The sequence below is a fragment of the Geotrypetes seraphini genome, chromosome 19 (genome assembly GCF_902459505.1).
Source record: "Geotrypetes seraphini chromosome 19, aGeoSer1.1, whole genome shotgun sequence".
NCBI classification, from domain to species: domain Eukaryota; kingdom Metazoa; phylum Chordata; class Amphibia; order Gymnophiona; family Dermophiidae; genus Geotrypetes; species Geotrypetes seraphini.
In genome coordinates this window covers 26,350,253-26,369,154 of record NC_047102.1, presented here as the reverse complement: position 1 = coordinate 26,369,154, position 18,902 = coordinate 26,350,253, and the positions used below count along the sequence as shown (strand labels likewise).

Here is an 18,902-nt window from a genome sequence, read left to right as displayed (position 1 = left end):
GAAACCTTTCCTCAGGTGGAACCATACCATGTTATGATCGCTGGAGGCTAGCTTATCTCCCACGAAGACTTCTGAGACACTTTCCCCATTGGTGAGTACTAGGTCAAGGATCGTTTGGGCCCTGGTGGGCTCCATTACCATTTGATTGAGGCGTGCTCCCCTTATGGAGGCTAATAGCCTCTTGCTGCCGCTGGTTGTTGCTGAAGGTGTGCTCCAGTCTACATCCGGCATATTGAAGTCTCCCATTAGTACAACGTCCCCCCGTAGAGCGATATTTTCTATGTCTTCGATTAGTTCCGTGTCTTTGTCTTCCGGTTGTCTTGGAGGTCTATATACTACACCAAGATACAGGCATTTCTCTCTCCCTCTGGCCAGGTTTACCCAGAGGGATTTCCCGGTGTATTTAACGTCCGTGTATTTAACGTCTCTAGTGATAGTCTCATGATATTACTGTTAGCGGTCAGTCTGTCAAACAAAGGCTGTGCACTATTTTGAATCCAGTGTCCAGTGGGGCAAGAGCACTCGGGGATTGCTTCTGCCCACTAGCTAGACACCAGAGCAACCCCTGGTAGGTCTCAGGAGATCTTCAGGGGAAGGGGTGGGGAGCTGGTCTTTGCAGTAGAAGTACTTATACTTCCAGCCCCAAGGAACACTGAACCATATGTAGGTCTCTTGATACTCCCAGGAAAGAAAAATAATGCCAGCTCAAAGCTGGTATTATTTATTCATAAATAATGCTGCTTGCAAAGCTCAGTGTATGCTATGTTACTTAATTTGCAGAATAATGAGGTGCTTTACATGCTTTGCATCTCATTATTATGTAACATGTGTTGTGCACAAAGAGCAAATAACACAGGATTTTGCATGTAAAGTGGCAAGATCAACTTTTTACTACTAAAGAATTAAGGAATCCTTTTACTAAGCTGTGGTAAGCTTAAGCACGCGATTACCACAGGCACTACTGCGGGACATACACGGGCATCCAACAGTAGTTTTGGGATTGGCGTGTGCTTCCCACATGTTAAAAAAAATAGATTTTATTTTTTAGTGCCGGTGGGGGGGAACTCAATGAGAATTGGGAGCAGCGCGGGCCATTCAGTGTGGCTCTCTGTGCTAGAAACTGCTATCGCAGTTTCATAGAAGAGAGGGTAAAAATAGTGCAGGCCACTTTTTAGCATGGCTTTATAAAAAGGCCTCTAAATTGCTCTAGTCTAGCCAAGGTTCATGAAGGAAATATGCCTTCTCTTTTTCCTTCAACTGTTGCATCTAAACTATATATGTGTGTTCATTTTTGAGAGGTTTAGCATTTCGTTTTTCATTGATCCTTCAGCTTGAAAAAATCTACGACCCTAAAAATGAGGAGGACGACATGGTAGAAATGGAAGAAGAGCGGCTCAGGATGAGAGAACATGTCATGAACGAGGTAGATGTCTCTGGGCAGAATCTGATCCTTACAGCATACAAGACACCTAAATGAAAGATTTAACAGATTTCTTTTTTTTTAATTACCGTATTTTCGCGGATATAACGCGCACCATTGTAAAACGCGCACAGGGGTATAGCGCGCAGAAATCACGATGATATGTACAAAAACTTTTCTATACCGCGCTCAGGCATATAACGCGCATGCTGCCCGACTCTCCTCTGGCCACCCCGACTCTCCTTTCGCTCTCCCCGACTCTCCTCTGGCCACCCCGACTCTCCTTTCGCTCTCCCCGACTCTCCTCTGGCCACCCCGACTCTCCTTTCGCTCTCCCCGACTCTCCTCTGGCCACCCCGACTCTCCTTTCGCTCTCCCCGACTCTCCTCTGGCCACCCCGACTCTCCTTTCGCCCTCCCCGACTCTCATCTGGTTGCCCCGACTCACCCTGACTTTCGGTGCACTGCCCCGACTCTCCTCTGGTTGCCCCGACTCACCGTTCACCCGCCCTGACTTTCGGTGCACTGCCCCGCCTCTCCGTGCCTGTCCCCCTTGAAGTCCTGTCCCCCCTTGAAGGTCTGCCTGTCCCCCCTTGAAGTCCTGCCTGTCCCCCCTTGAAGTCCTGTCCCCATCCTGAAAGCCTGATGCCCCCCCTCGACGTCCGATTCTTCTCCCCCCTCGGCAGGACCACTCGCACCCCCACCCCGAAGGACCGCCGACTCCCCGACAATATTGGGCCAGGAGGGAGCCCAAACCCTCCTGGCCACGGCGACCCCCTAACCCCACCCCGCACTACATTACGGGCAGGAGGGATCCCAGGCCCTCCTGCCCTCGCCGCAACCCCCCCCCCCCCAACGACCGCCCCCCCCAAGAACCTCCGCCCGTCCCCCAGCCGACCCGCGACCCCCCTGGCCGACCCCCACGACACCCCCACCCGCCTTCCCCGTACTTTGTGTAGTTGGGCCAGAAGGGAGCCCAAACCCTCCTGGCCACGGCGACCCCCTAACCCCACCCCGCACTACATTACGGGCAGGAGGGATCCCAGGCCCTCCTGCCCTCGACGCAAACCCCCCTCCCTCCAACGACCGCCCCCCCCCAAGAACCTCCGACCGACCCGCGACCCCCCTGGCCGACCCCCCCCCACCCCCCTTCCCCGTACCTTTGGAAGTTGGCCGGACAGACGGGAGCCAAACCCGCCTGTCCGGCAGGCAGCCAACGAAGGAATGAGGCCGGATTGGCCCATCCGTCCTAAAGCTCCGCCTACTGGTGGGGCCTAAGGCGCGTGGGCCAATCAGAATAGGCCCTGGAGCCTTAGGTCCCACCTGGGGGCGCGGCCTGAGACACATGGTCGGGTTTGGCCCATGTGCCTCAGGCCGCGCCCCCAGGTGGGACCTAAGGCTCCAGGGCCTATTCTGATTGGCCCACGCGCCTTAGGCCCCACCAGTAGGCGGAGCTTTAGGACGGATGGGCCAATCCGGCCTCATTCCTTCGTTGGCTGCCTGCCGGACAGGCGGGTTTGGCTCCCGTCTGTCCGGCCAACTTCCAAAGGTACGGGGAAGGGGGGTGGGGGGGTCGGCCAGGGGGGTCGCGGGTCGGTCGGAGGTTCTTGGGGGGGGGCGGTCGTTGGAGGGAGGGGGGTTTGCGTCGAGGGCAGGAGGGCCTGGGATCCCTCCTGCCCGTAATGTAGTGCGGGGTGGGGTTAGGGGGTCGCCGTGGCCAGGAGGGTTTGGGCTCCCTTCTGGCCCAACTACACAAAGTACGGGGAAGGTGGGTGGGGGTGTCGTGGGGGTCGGCCAGGGGGGTCGCGGGTCGGCTGGGGGACGGGCGGAGGTTCTTGGGGGGGGGGGCGGTCGTTGGGGGGAGGGGGTTTGCGTCGAGGGCAGGAGGGCCTGGGATCCCTCCTGCCCGTAATGTAGTGCGGGGTGGGGTTAGGGGGTCGCCGTGGCCAGGAGGGTTTGGGCTCCCTCCTGGCCCGATATTGTTGGGGAGTCGGCGGTCCTTCGGGGTGAGGGTGCGAGTGGTTTTGCCGGGGGGGGGATGTATCGGACGTCGGGGAGTCGGCCGGGCAAGAGGGCTTGGGCTCCCTCTTGCTCCGATCGTGGATGCGGGTGCGGGTGGGAGCGCGTGCGAGCGGTCGTTCGGGGTGGGGGTGCGAGCGGTCCTGCTGGGGGGGTGAATCGGGCGTCGGGCGGGGTGGGAACTATGTTTAAAAACTTTTGTATACCGCGCTCAGGCATATACCGCGCGAGGGGTATGCGCGGTACGTAAAATCACGTATAACGCGCGCGTTATATCCGCGAAAATACGGTAAGTATCCTTCAAATATTAGCAGATGAGCTGCAACTTATATAGGGCCAGAAGTATTAAGGCCTTTTTCCCATTTTGCAAGTAATTTTATAAAGTATTTGCTATAAGTTAATCATGTTTCAAAATTATTATGAGGAAAAAACTAGTGTTCAAAATACCTTATCATATGAATGAAAACTGATGAACACCATCTAATGATGTTAAGAAAATGAGAAAAAGACCAAGATTTTTTTGTTATACTATGCCTTAGTTTCAGCACAACACATTAGAGAATAACTTCTTATCATGGGTCAGAAAAACCTCATGTGTGTTTATTGTAGATCTGATATGTTTTTCTGTTTTATTTTCTTCAAATTGTTTGCAAAATACAAAAATTTAAGTCTTTCATGAACAGTAAAACGGTGAAGTTTTTATAGATGAACCTCCCCCCACCCCCACATACTTATTTTTATCCCAATGGTGGCCTGTACTATTTCACATCAAGGCTTCATCAGGAGAGTGCTTTATAATGATTGAATCATGCTTGTTTGATATAATATCATATAAAGGAAAAATTGTTCCAGTTAATATTAATCTCCAAAAATCATAAGGAGAAAGTTAGATACTCGATCCTCAGAGGGTGAAATTACCCACAGGTTCAAGTGAGCAACTCTCACCGAACCCCGATCTTCACTGGATCACAGGCGTATCTTCTTTTGTCTTTTTGTCTTTTTTTTAACTATATATACTTATTTATCAAGTTACTTTTTATCCATAATTTAAATGGTTTAAACGGTTTACTTAGCTTGCTAATTTGTAAAGGGGAGCGCCTCCACCAACATGTCCATGTTTCACACGCTTTCCTCAGGGTTGAGGCTCCCTATTATATCTAAAAAACATTTGAATATCAAACATTACTCCTAAGTTTATGGTGTCATGTTCTTAAAACGACTCTTATAAATAATATAATATAACTTTCTTACAATGTCCAATCAAGACCCATACATATTTAATTCAACTTACTCATGCACAAAGTAGAAATCGCTCCATTCGAATAGATTTCATGTTGAACGAGAGCGTCTGTCGTCAGATCCGGTTTTTAACCCCAAGGGAGTGATCTCAATCAGAGATACGTCATATGCTTTTTATTTCACCGGAATAGATTCAAAGCATTAAAGGAGTCAGACTACCGACATCCAGTCGATTTCTTCATTCAATCCATGAGGAGATAAAGCATTTAAAATGAAGATCCATTTTTGTTCTTTAATATTAAGAGCTGATTTATAATTCCCACCCTCCTTCCCTATTTTTACAGAGTCTATGATACGCCATTTAATTATAAATCAGCTCTTAATATTAAAGAACAAAAATGGATCTTCATTTTAAATGCTTTATCTCCTCATGGATTGAATGAAGAAATCGACTGGATGTCGGTAGTCTGACTCCTTTAATGCTTTGAATCTATTCCGGTGAAATAAAAAGCATATGACGTATCTCTGATTGAGATCACTCCCTTGGGGTTAAAAACCGGATCTGACGACAGACGCTCTCGTTCAACATGAAATCTATTCGAATGGAGCGATTTCTACTTTGTGCATGAGTAAGTTGAATTAAATATGTATGGGTCTTGATTGGACATTGTAAGAAAGTTATATTATATTATTTATAAGAGTCGTTTTAAGAACATGACACCATAAACTTAGGAGTAATGTTTGATATTCAAATGTTTTTCAGATATAATAGGGAGGGGGGCGTGGCCTGACTACCGCGGAGCCAACACGTATGGCATAGCTGCTCCTCTTCACCCACACTCAAAACGCTAATAAAAAGTGCTTTCTTTTCGCAAATTTTCGCGATTTTCGCCGCGATCTTGTTGCCTGGATACCCTATGTCGCCTCCGAAACCGGCAAAAACCGACGCTGCTTCACCCGCGCCCCTTGGAGGGAAAAGGCTAAAACCCGATCCAAGCACGCCGGAGAAAATGGCGCCGAAAACCGACGAAGCCTCACTAGACCTGCTCCTGAAGGAAGTGAGATCGATCAGGGGCATAATACAGGAGCAGGTTGAAGAAACTAAGCTGCTGAGGGGAGAAATAGAGGCACTTAATTCACAATTTGTGGATGCCCGTCACAGATTGGATGCACTGGAAGAAAAATCGACTGCCATTTCATCCCTGCAAGAAGCTGTAGCCAGCCATGATAAACTGATTACTACCCTGCAGAGAGACTATGAAGATCTCTCTAATCGCAGTAGAAGATCTAATATCAGAATTATTGGGCTACCTGAATCTTCGGAGGGCTCTGATATGGCTTCCTTTCTCTCTACCTTCCTGCCTGCTGCCTTGGGACTTGCTTTTTCACCTCCTCTAGAAATAGAGCGTGCTCACCGCGTGCCATCTCACCTCTCCCCACATGCCACTTCTCCCAGACCCATAGTGGCTAAGTTGCTCAGATTTCAGCATGCTCTGCAAATTCTCACAGCAGCAAAATCTAAATCTCAGCTCTTGCATCAAGGTAGGAAGTTTTTCATTGTGCCTGATCTTGCAAAAACCACAGCTTTGAAGAGAAAAGCATTTCTTTCCCACCGGCAGGAGCTTAAAGACATTGGAGCTAAATATGGTCTGATGTATCCTGCTAGGATGAAAGTGACCTACAATAACCGCACTACCTCCTATACTGATCCTGAGGACCTGGCAACATTTCTGGAATCCTTGAAAATGAACTAACATGATGGGCTGCGGATTTATTTGTTTACTTCTGTCTCTGATATTATAAATCGCATATGTTTAATTGTGCAATTCACTGTTAATTATTGTTCATGTGGATAAGCACACTACTCTCAGGTTTTTCAAAATTGAGTGGGTGTGGAGCTTTGCAAGTTGTTCCGTATGTGTTTCCTCCTCGTGCTCACAGGAGCACCCTTAAAATGTTTCATCTCATACATGATAGTAAGGTCTTTCTCTTTTCTGACCTTGCTTCATGCTTTCATTGCTAGTTTACTTGTTCTTACTCTCTCTCTTATTCTCTCTTTACTTATTCTCTCTGGCAGGAGTGTCTACCTGATATTATGGTTATATTATTTACTCTTTCCCCAAAAAGGTGATATTTACTATGTCTTGATACTGCTTGTAACAAAATATGGCTGACTTACATGTTTTTTCTTTTAATGTGAACGGTTTGAATCACCCCATTAAGAGGAAAAAGATAGCTAATTATGTATTCAATAAACATCCTGATGTGATTTATTTACAGGAGACCCACCTCCCACCTGCTGCCGCCTCAAAATTTAAATTGAAGGGATATTCCACTCATTTGTATTCCTCCGCAACTCAGAGGAAGAAAAATGGGACATCAATACTTCTCAGTGACAAATTATCTCCAGTTATTCACTCTGTTAAAACAGACTCTGATGGTAGATGGTGTCTGGTACACGCTGCGTTGCACTCAGTAGATTTTGTACTCCTTAATATTTACGCTCCTGTTTTAGACCACCCAGATTTTTTTAAGGATCTTCAGCTGGCGTTAGTTGAATATGGGTCTTGCTCTCTGATATTAGGAGGTGACTTCAACCAAATTCAAGATATCTATATAGATCGGTCATCCTCCTGTAAACCTTCAAAGTCCAGATCTTTTTCAGCTTTACATGCTTTAATGGAAGCCTTCTCCCTAGTAGATCCGTGGCGCTTATTACACCCGAAAGGTAGAGAGTACTCTCACTTTTCACCACCACATAACACTTATTCAAGAATCGATTTCTTTCTTCTCTCCCCATCGCTTATTCAAGAAGTAGCAAACACTATCATACATCCAATATCTCTTACAGACCATGCTGCCATTTCCTTACACTTAACCATCTCCGCCCCACGCAAAGAATCTCCCTCTTGGCGACTTAATAATGCCTTGCTTTTAGATGATGCAATAGTGGACAAAATCAAATCCTTCACCACGGAATTTTTTGAAATTAACACTAAGGATTCAGAAATCTGCCCCGCTATTGTTTGGGAAGCCTATAAAGTTTCTCTTAGAGGTGAACTGATTAAACTAGCCTCCTGGAAAAAGAAACAATCCATACAAAAAGAAAAAGAATTAGAAACTTCTATTAAAAACTTAGAATTACAACATATGTCAACTCATTTGCATGACCCCTCCATATTCCAACGCATTCAAAATCTTAAATATGAATATAATACTATGGTCTCACATACAGCCCGACGCGACATTTTTATTTCCTCTTCTGGTCATTATATGGGAGACAACCTTATGGGTCGCCCTTTAGCTAGATATCTTAAAACTAAATCAAAACGTTTGCACATCTCAGCTATTCAAGACTCATCAGGACGATTAGCAACAACCAGATCTCTGATTTCCTCCCAATTTGAAAAATTTTATACTGCTTTATACCAATCTGAACTTTCTACCCCTGAATCAGACATGGATTCTTTTCTTACCTCCTTAACCCACCCAACTATATCAGAAACCATTAAAGCAAAACTAGACGCTCCCATCACCACGTCTGAAATTGAAACTGCTATATCTTCTTTACCCACTGGGAAAGCCCCGGGTCCAGATGGCTTCACTAATGAGTTTTTCAAAAATTTCCGAACTCTCTTGGCACCTCAACTCCTCACGTATTATGATTTTCTTCACTCCACTCCGGATAAACAATTCAATTTTGCTGAGGCCACTATTGTAGTTATTCCTAAACCAGACCGAGATGCTACCTTGGTTAAAAATTTTCGCCCTATCTCTCTCCTTAATCTGGACTATAAAATTATGGCTAAATTACTAGCATTGAGACTCACCACAGTGATCCCATCCCTTATACATAAAGATCAAACAGGTTTCATCAAACAAAGATACATTGGAGATAATTTACGCTTATTTCACCACATCAATGCCCACGCCAAAACACTGTCAGATCCTGTGATTGGTCTGGCCATAGATGCTGAAAAAGCCTTCGACCGTGTGGAATGGCCATTCCTATTCCAAGTACTGAAATGGTACAATTTTGGTCCCTTCTTCACAGATTGGATAGAAACACTGTATAGACAACCTACAGCCCGTATTTTGATTAATAATTCTCTTTCCAACAAATTCCCCCTTCATAGAGGCACTCGTCAGGGCTGTCCCCTATCACCATTATTATTCAACTTAGCGTTGGAACCTCTCCTATCAGCTATCCGACAATGTCCCCTAATTAAAGGTATCCCCACGTCCAATCGAGACATTAAATTAGCAGCCTATGCTGATGATGTTCTTCTATTTCTTAGAGATCCTCTTGTTTCTTTGCCCCATCTTATTAACATTATCTCTCAATACTCTCAGATATCTGGATATTCAGTTAATTGGGAGAAATCGGAGATCTTTCCTCTTAATGACCATATTTCCTCCTCGGATCTAGCTTCATTTCCTTTTTCATGGTCACAGAATGCTGTGAAATATTTGGGGGTCCTAATTCATAAAGATCCATCACATGCTCAAGACCTTAACATTTCCAAAATCAAAGCATTAGTTTCAAACACTACAACTCGTTGGTCACCACTCTATTTGTCATGGTGGGGTAGAATAGCTTCCATTAAAATGACTCTAGCCCCGCAAATTAATTATACCCTCTCCATGCTTCCTCTCTTATGCCAGAAAACATTCTTTCGCTGGCTCAATATGAAACTCTCTGAATTTATCTGGAACAAGAAAAAACCCCGTATCGCTCTCGCCAAACTGAAAGCTTCTAAAATCAATGGTGGATTAAATTTACCAGATTTTTATCACTACTATATAGCATCTCTAGCTAAATATGGAGCTCATTGGATAGCTGATCCTATTCCTCAGGATCAACCAACATGGTTCGAAATGGAACGCTTTTTATGTGCACCATTGCACACCTCCTGCTTCCTCACGGTGTCAGTACCTAGACACTTGAGAAAGTATTCTCTGCTGAGTGCAACGCAGCACGCCTTTCATCTTCTGGATGCAACGGCTAAGATTTCTATTAGTGAAAGTCCATTCATGTCTCTTTGGAATAACTCTAAAATTCAAAATAAAGGCAGATCCCTCTCATGGAAGAGGTGGCAGCGGGCGGGGGTCGAGTTTGCTCATCAATTGGGCTCTTCTACTTCATTTATTCCTTTTGACATTTTTTGTTCTGCATATTCACTTCCACCCTCTATATATCCCCAATGGCTTATGCTTACCGCAATACTGTCTAAACTACATATGCGTCATGACTTTATGACTTCTATTCACACTGTTCGTCACTGGTCTACTCTGGCCTTAACAAAGGGTAGAGCGATATCTCTTTTCTATGGTATTCTAAGGGACCATTTTTTCACCTTTTCACCTCAGTTAATGAACCATTGGGACTCGTGTCTACAGACTGCGTTAACTGACATAGATTGGGAACTTTTCTGGTCTTCCACGAATCGCCCTCTTCTATCTTCAAGAGTCTCGCAATCAATGTTCTTCGTTATGTGGAATGCAGTATGGACTCCATTTCGCATGTGGAAAGCGAAGTTAAAACAAGATTCTACTTGCTGGAACTGTTTAGTAAAGTCTGGGACTCTTGACCATATGCTCTTTCAATGTTCTATGGTTCACTCCTTCTGGATTCATATTTGGGACACTATAAAATCTATAACTAAATGCTCAGGAGAGATTTCCTTGGACATTGTAATTCTTCGTTCTCAACATCCTTGTTTTGCACACACAAACTGTCCGCCTAAACTCATTGATGCCATGTTTGTAACAGCCCTTATGCATATTCTTAAAAACTGGAAATCACCCTCACTACTCGACTACACCTTTTGGTGGAATTCTCTGAGCATGTATCACAAATTTGAATCTTATGCATATGAGAAAAATATGATCTCTCAACTCTCCACGAACATGGTGGGGAAAAAATCACCTTGGTCATTTTTAGATTCATATGTTCATTCTACTCCATAGACACTTCTGCCTCTTTTTCTACTCATCTATCTCTTGCTCTTTCTTTGTCCCTCCCTCTATCTCCCTTTCTCTTTTTCACTCTCCTCGCTTTTCTGCTTTTCATATATCTTCTGCTAGCAGTTGCACATATCTTGAATTCTTTTTTATTGATCCGGTTATATGTTACTGACTATAGACATGGTCTTATTTTATGTCACTGGTTATCAGTCAGATTTTGTGTGTTTACACTGCTGTCTGTATATTTCTTGAAATATTCAATAAAAATCATTGAACAAAAAAAAAAAAAAAAAGATATAATAGGGAGCCTCAACCCTGAGGAAAGCGTGTGAAACATGGACATGTTGGTGGAGGCGCTCCCCTTTACAAATTAGCAAGCTAAGTAAACCGTTTAAACCATTTAAATTATGGATAAAAAGTAACTTGATTAATAAGTATATATAGTTAAAAAAAAAAAAAAGACAAAAAGACAAAAGAAGATACGCCTGTGATCCAGTGAAGATCGGGGTTCGGTGAGAGTTGCTCACTTGAACCTGTGGGTAATTTCACCCTCTGAGGATCGAGTATCTAACTTTCTCCTTATGATTTTTGGAGATTAATATTAACTGGAACAATTTTTCCTTTATATGATATTGTTGATGATTCCAGTTGTGTGTATAGCCATTATTTTGTCACTCTATGTTTGATATAATATGCATTGCTTCATTCACCGTGCTGCACTAAAATCTGCCCGTAGAAATTTGGGCATGCACACAGTTTAATTGAATAATTAATCAACTATCATTGGTAACTGGCATCGATTAAAATTTACACGTACATTTTTAGGCACCAGGATCTATGTGCAGATCAGAAAGGGGGTGTGGCCTAGAGAAGGGTATGGTCGGATCGGGCATTCCTGTAAATTATTTACAGTTTTTTTATAAAACAAGAATGTTTAGGTGTGAGAATTTGCACCAGGTTTAAATCTTCATGCTTAAAATTTGGCATAGATCCCGGCTCCAAACATAAGAACATAAGAATTGCCGCTGCTGGGTCAGACCAGTGGTCCATCGTGCCCAGCAGTCCGCTCACGCAGCGGCCTGTAGGTCAAAGACCAGTGCCCTATTTGAGTCTAGCCTTACCTGCATACGTTCTGGTTCAGCAGGAATTCTATGAGTGTCAGAGCATTTAGTGCTCTGTGCCATGGTAGAAACCTCTACCGCGGCTTAGTAAAAGGGGGGGGGGGGTTAATTTCCAGCTCTCTATTTATCCCAGCTCAAAATGAACCTGCCTGGTATTGAAGGCCATCGCAATAATATTCAAGCGCATAACTCAAGCTTTGCCAAGAACATCTATAATCTCTGTTTCACCTTTACAATTTTAAAACATGTAAAAGAAAAAAAAAAAAACCCCAGTGTTTTTTTGTTTGTTTTTATTTTGTCTTAACATTAGGTGGACATTAACAAAGACAGATTGATTACCATGGAAGAGTTTGTGAAAGCTACAGAAAAGAGAGAATTTTTGGAACCAGAGAGCTGGGAGGTGATGTCCTCACATTCTTACTGTGCATATTTTCTGGACTTTTTGTAGAAGGAATAACTAGATATACAGTGTTTCCTGCTCAGGGCTTGAAGTTGGAGCAATTGCATGAAGGGTTTTCTCTGCTTGGTGGGCAAGAAGTGACTCATAGGAGATGGAAATTTTCGAGAAAACCATGACTTCAATTTTAGAGAAGTCAGAGAGGAGTCTAGGCAGGTCAGGGGCATCCCAAAAAGTTGCATGCAGTATTATGTAATTCCAAGACTGTAGGCTTAGCTTCAATGCCAGGATTTACACCAGGTTTCAACTAGCATAAGTATTTTCACCTAGAGTTCAACATGGGTATTTGTGATATGCACTATTCTGTGAAGTCAACGCATCACAGAGTAGCCTTTATAGAGGAGTGCTGAGCATGGATATTTTTTCCCAGTGCCTAATTTTTGGGTGCCATTTTACTGAATCTGACCCCCTGACCCAGATTCTATAAACAATGCCTGAAGTTAGGTGCCTAGATTGATTATTCAGTTAGGCTTAATCTTACAAACTGGTTTACAGTCAAATTCATTAAGTATTCAACATATTGCATAGTAGGAAACTGATTTGAGGAATGTTCAGCCGGATTGAAAAAACTTAATCATTCTGTTTAAAGGGTCATTTCCAGAGATTGAGCTCCTGGAGGTGTATCTCCAACTGAGTTAGTTTTGACAGGAGACTTACTCCTAAGTAGAGAAAACTGGATTTAATCTTGCTCAAATTTACTGCCCATGAATGCCTTAGTTCCAAAGAGAGGTTCATTTATAGGTTATAAGATGCATAGTCAACATAGCATAAGGAATGCTTCACACTTTGATAACACCTTCTACCTGTAGGATGCTTACTTTCTTTTTAAATTATTTTGCAGACCTTGGATCAACAGCTGCTTTACACCGAGGAGGATTTGAAGGAATATGAAAATCATATAGCTCTTAAGGAAAGTGAACTGCAGAACAAAGCATTAAAACTTCAAAAGCAGAAGGAAGAATTAGAGAAACAACATGACCAACTTCAGGCTCAGAAACAAGAACTCCAGCAGGTATGATATGAAATCTTTGCTTTTGCCTTTCAGATGAGAGATAGAGAGACCTTGGTTTAGTTAGCTTCCTCTTTGGATGATAGCAATAGGTCTCCTTCTTAACATGCAGTGACTTTTTGTCTCTACTTTTTTTTTTTAAATAAAAAAAAGTGTGCATCTTGGCTATTTGGCTATTGTCAAAAATGTAAATTTCCACTTCCCCCTATCACCAACTCCCACTGTGCTTCCCTTTTAATTTTTGTAAACTGTGTCGAGCTCTATATTTATAGAGAAGATGTGGTATTTAAGCTTAAGGTTTAGTTTAGTTTTTAGACAATCTCCTTCCCCCAAATGTGCTTTTCAGTTGTTAATGCTTTGATTATACCTTGCATGGAGTCAATGTGGCTCTGATTAGAATCAAAATAGCATCTTGCAGGTTTATTTAAATTTATTATGTGGGCATTGTCAAATAGGGAGAGCAGCCAAACTTTTTTAAGTCTGAATATCTCTACAGGAATGAAATAAAATCAACCCCCCCCAAAAAAAAAAAAATAGGGAGAATTTAATCTCTCCCGATATTCAGTGGAGCTTAGCCGGCTGGGAACAGCTCCCAACCAGCTAAGTGCTGTTTTGCCAGATAACCATATTCAGCGGGAGATAGCTGTTTTTCTCCCACTGAATATCCCACTCGCCGGATTGGACAGTCACTGCCAGTATTTAGTGACTGCCTGGTTAAGATAGATCAGTGTCAAAATTTTTTTGCTCCGGCACACTAAATGGAGCAAGTGTTTTTCACAGCACGTTATAATTGAAATTATAAAATTGCAATACCAACAAAAAATTAAATTTCTGAGTTATTTAGTTCTTTAAGCTATGTATGGGTAATAGTAACAACAGTGAAACTAAAGTAGATAGAATAGAATTGCTAATTAGTGTGATAGATGTGCTTGTTTTTGAGTGCAAATTAACTCAAAATGTGGCTCGATAGTCAACAAGCAGGCAAGCATTTCATCATCCATCAACTGCAGTCGTTCTCTTTTTTTTTTTTCGATTTAATTTGTCAGCGCTGAAAACCCAAGTTCACAAAGATAAGAAGATTCAAACAATAAAAAAAAGCCTTGTTGCTCAAGTGAAGATAAGTACTGCATAAAAAATAAATGTCACCAGGATCATGCTACAGGTCACTCACCATGTGAAGAGACCAGAGATTAGAGAATTTTCGATAGGACATCTAAGTCCAACTTTGTATGTTGGTGCAAGGATGTCCAAAAGTTGGGATAGGAAAATGACCATTTTTGAAACTGTTAGATGTCTATTTTTTTTTTTTTTTTTAAATGACTCATCTAGACGTTCTGACCCTTAGGGTGTCTTTTTTGGGTAATTTTTGAAAATCAAAACATCCAAGACAACGCCATTTGGACAAGGGATGGGCCAGCAATTTAATGGACTGGCCACAAAGACATGCCAACAGAGCAGTGGTGCACCAGTACAACAGAATACCCTGGCAAAGAAGGGTAGTCAATAAGGCAAACAGCGTGAAGAAGATTGATTAAAAAAAAAAAAGAGCAATGGGGCACTTTGGGGAGGGGGCATTGCTGTGAACTTCACATAAAGGGTGTCAGGTGTACATGTCAAAATCTCAAAAGATTGGCAAAAAGCTATAAAGAGGGGGAGACCCTCTACATACCTACTTAAATAAAGAGAGCACCCAATAGCGTTAGTGAATGAAAGAGACCTCAGTACTGGGAGACTGCAATCAGTTAACTAGCAGTCTGGCTTGACAACTCATAAATCACAATCTCCCAAATGTAGCCTAAATGAGTTTGCCCCATACATCACTATGTCTCTTCCAGTATAAAGTATTTTAATGTTCAATAATGTGAAACAAATATTTTAGAAAAGCCATTAAAAGTGCTCTCTTCATTTAGAGGAATTATAACCCTAATTCAGCTGCTGTCCTTAGTTGTTTTTTTTCTTGCCACCCAGAAATGACAAAACTATCAAAATTTAAATGCAAAAAAGATCAATATGCAAAAATTAGTCCAAAGAATAGTCGTTGCTGGGTGGCAAGAAAAAACTTCCCTCTTTATAGCTTTTTACCAATCTTTTGGGATTTTTTAGTGTATTTTTAGCAATTTTTATGTTTAGTTTTGCGTCTAGTTAGGTATACATGTCACCATAACCCCCTAATAGTGTATGGTGTGCTCTCCAAAACTCCCTCAAAACCTACTATACCAAGGGTGTCCAACCTGTGGCCCGAGGGCCGCATGCGGCCCCGTGAAGTATTTTGTGCGGCCCCGGTCGAGGGTGATGCAGTGTTTTCCTCTGTTGCCCCCGAGTGTTTACCATCTTACCTGTTCCCTCCCCTGTCTTGTTGCAGCATTTGCACATTTGTGCGACCCCAGAAACTTTTTTTTGGTCAATGCGGCCCAGGGAAACCAAAAGGTTGGACACCCCTGTACTATACTCACCTGTTTACCACTCCAATAGCTCTTATGGCTGCAGATGTCACGTATATGGCAGAACAGTAGGTTTTGGTGGGCTCACGCTTTCTACCATAAGTGCAGTGGGTAGTGCGGGATATGGGCCTGAATCCCCCTCTCTCTGATTCACTACACTGCCCTACTTGCTACTCTGCTAGGATTTCCTATAATATCTGCAGCTGTCATACAGGCTGATACGCACTGTTTCATTCATATCTTTGAAGGGTGGGAGTGGGGCAGTGACCACTGGGAAAATGTTGGGGGGAATAATGCCTTCATGCATCCAGTGGTCATCTGCCCAGTTTGGATACCTTTTGGCCCTTATGCGCTTTTAAAACGGGACTAACTCCAAACATCTAAATTTCGCCCTGGATGTCTTCAAGAAGGGTTGATTATCCCTGCAAAATGTCCAAGTTCTAAGGCCATCCTAATCCCACCCAAACCATGCCTCTATCTTACCCCCTTAGGATTTAGATGTACTGGAGGGAAAAGTCAGTTTGAAAATAGGCACTTGGCCTTTTTGGCAATTAAAATGTCCAGGTGCTAGTTTATGCCATGTTTTGGGTGTTTTTCTTTGTTGAAAATGAGCCCCTTTGTGTGATAAGAGGAGACTTAGAAGAATTCTTAATTGCCAATCCATATTTTCCTAATTCTCAGGCCGTACAAAATTTGGAACAGAAGAAATTACAGCAAAACGTCCCACCATCGGCACCAAATGAGGAACTGAAATTCCAGCCACGTATGTAAAAGATCTAATTTTCAATATTGCTGAAGATTTCCAGCATTTTATCCAGTTGTTAAAATAGTATAATTCAGTGGTCTCAAACTCAAACCCTTTGCAGGGCCACATTTTGGATTTGTAGGTACTTGGAGGGCCTCAGAAAAAAAAGAGTTAATGTCTTAAGAAACTAGTCTTTAAGCCCGTTACATTAACGGGTGCTAGAATATATGTGTGTGTGTGTCTTTCTTTATTTCTTTCTCTCTCTGTCTCCTTAGCCGCTTTCTGTATTTCTGTCTTTCTTTCTTTTGGCTGTCCACCACACCCCTTTCGTGCTCCCCCTGTCCATTCTCCCTTCCTTTTGCCTCCCCTGTGTCCACCACCACCTCTTCACTGCTCCCCTTATCCAGCAGCAGCCCTCCTCCCTCTGTTTTACCTCCCCCCGTCAGCACCTCTTCCTGATTCCCCTGTCCAGCAGTAGGCCTCCCTTTCTTTCCCCCACCCCCCTGTCCATCAACACCTCTTCCTGCTCCCCCTGTCCAGCAGTAGGCCTCCCTTCCTTTCCCCCCCCCAACCCCCGTCTATCAGCACCTCTTCCTGCTCCCCCTGTCCAGCAGTAGGCCTCCCCTCCTTTCCCCCCCCCTGTCCATCAGCACCTCTTCCTGCTCCCAATATCCAGCAGTAGGCCTCCCTTCCTTTTTTCCCCCTCTGTCCATCAGCACCTCTTCCTGCTCCCCCTGTCCAGCAGTAGGCCTCCCTTTCCCCCCCCCTGTCCATCAGCACCTCTTCCTGCTCCCCCTGTCCAGCACTAGGCCTCCCTTCCATTCCCCCCCCTGTCCATCAGCACCTCTTCCTGCTCCCCCTGTCCAGCAGTAGGCCTCCCTTCCTTTTTCCCCCCTCTGTCCATCAGCACCTCTTCCTGCTTCCCCTGTCCAGTAGTAGGCCTCCCTTCTTCCCCCGCCCTGTCCATCAGCACCTCTTCCTGCTCCCCCTGTCCAGCAGTAGGCCTCCCTTCCTTTTTTCCCCCTCTGTCCATCAGCACCTCTTCCTGCTCCCCCTGTCCAACAGTAGGCCTCCCTTCCTTTCCCCCCCCCAGACCAGAAACTCCCCTCTGTCTATCCCCCCATCAGTCCAGCATCTTTCTCTATCCCCCCAGCAGTCCAGCATCTCCCTTCTCTCTATCTCCCATCAATCCAGCATCTCCCCTCTGTCTCTTCCTGTCAACCACTGCCGTTCGCCATCTCGTCGAGCCGCTGCTGACAGGCGGGGTCCAGCTCCGGCGCATCGCTCGCGCACAGCAGCGCCTCCATTGCCGCTTCCAGGCACTGCGGGAGCCCCCGCGCCTGCACATCACCCTGGCACGGGTAGGCAAGCGGCAGTTGATTGCAGAGCGTGCAAGGCCAGCTTTTCAGCCCTTCTCGAGAGGGCGGGACAGGCTGGTGAGGAGCTTCGGGGGCTGCTGCTGCGGCAGAGTCAGAGCAGCCGAGCTGAGCTGGAGGCAGAGCCTTCATGTTTGTCCCCCCTCCTCCCCGGTGCCAGCACCGCTCTCCCTCTCAGCGGGCTGGGCCGGACTGCGGCTTCCTCACTCCGGAGTTCGGCAGTGGGGCGGTGAGCGGGCGCAGGGGGATCGGGACCATGCTGCCAGCGGGACAGCCCCAGCCCTCTCCCTCCTCCCCTCGCGGAGCGCACATGCACACTCTCGCCTTGGCACATCCCGACAGATCAGATCTCAGGGAACACGCGGCGAGAGTGCACATGCGTGCTTAGCATATTATTATTATTATATAGATATATACACACACATACATATATGTATACATATACATATATATATATATATATATATATACACACACACATATATATGTATACATATATATATATATATATATATATATATATATATATATACACACACACACACATATATATGACTGACAGAAAACAGACCCTTATATCAATATGTATGTATAAATATATATTAAAAACAAAGTTCTATACAATATATAAAGACCCAAATAAATGACATAAAAACAAACCTGTATAGTTGTGGTTCACGGATAACAGGTCCTTTGATAAAGCAAGACTATATAATACAAACATAAAGAACATCATCTAACCCTATAATTCATCAAGTACACATATTCTTCATAATAGAACATAACATGATAGTGATATAACCAGATCCCACTGGTATAGCTACATGCAGTAAGAAAACAAATAGACTAAAGAGCCATATGGAGACAGAAGTAATAAATATAGAATATTGAGGAAATGGAAAAAAAAAAATGAAGAAAAAGGAGACCACCATACTAAAAACAAAGCAAAACCTAGAAGAAAAGTAAGATGCCACCATGCTCGTGAAGACAAAACCAGAGAGGTACAAAAAAAGAAAAGCCCTCGACAACATGAACCAGCTATCATAAGGGACTCAAAAAAAGGAAGAACTGCCATGAAGAAGTACAAAAAGGGGAGCAAGAACTCAGGA

The 18,902-nt window shown here is 44.1% G+C and overlaps 1 protein-coding gene and 1 long non-coding RNA gene across 3 annotated transcripts in view; one reads left to right on the top strand and one right to left on the bottom strand.

Annotated features, from left to right (window-relative positions):
- Positions 1-18,902, bottom strand: part of LOC117352195 — a 162,139-nt gene that overhangs the window by 27,879 nt on the left and 115,358 nt on the right. The window lies entirely within an intron of this gene.
- NUCB2 (nucleobindin 2) overlaps positions 1-18,902 on the top strand; it is a 75,193-nt gene that overhangs the window by 53,451 nt on the left and 2,840 nt on the right. The window contains exons 9-12 of one of the 2 annotated variants that reach the window (XM_033928457.1): positions 1,331-1,423; positions 12,076-12,165; positions 13,064-13,234; positions 16,354-16,435. In XM_033928457.1, coding sequence (XP_033784348.1) covers positions 1,331-1,423; positions 12,076-12,165; positions 13,064-13,234; positions 16,354-16,435 — 436 coding nt within the window. Of the gene's footprint in view, positions 1-1,330; positions 1,424-12,075; positions 12,166-13,063; positions 13,235-16,353; positions 16,444-18,902 lie in introns of those variants that run through there. The other variant, XM_033928458.1, reaches the window with a different exon arrangement.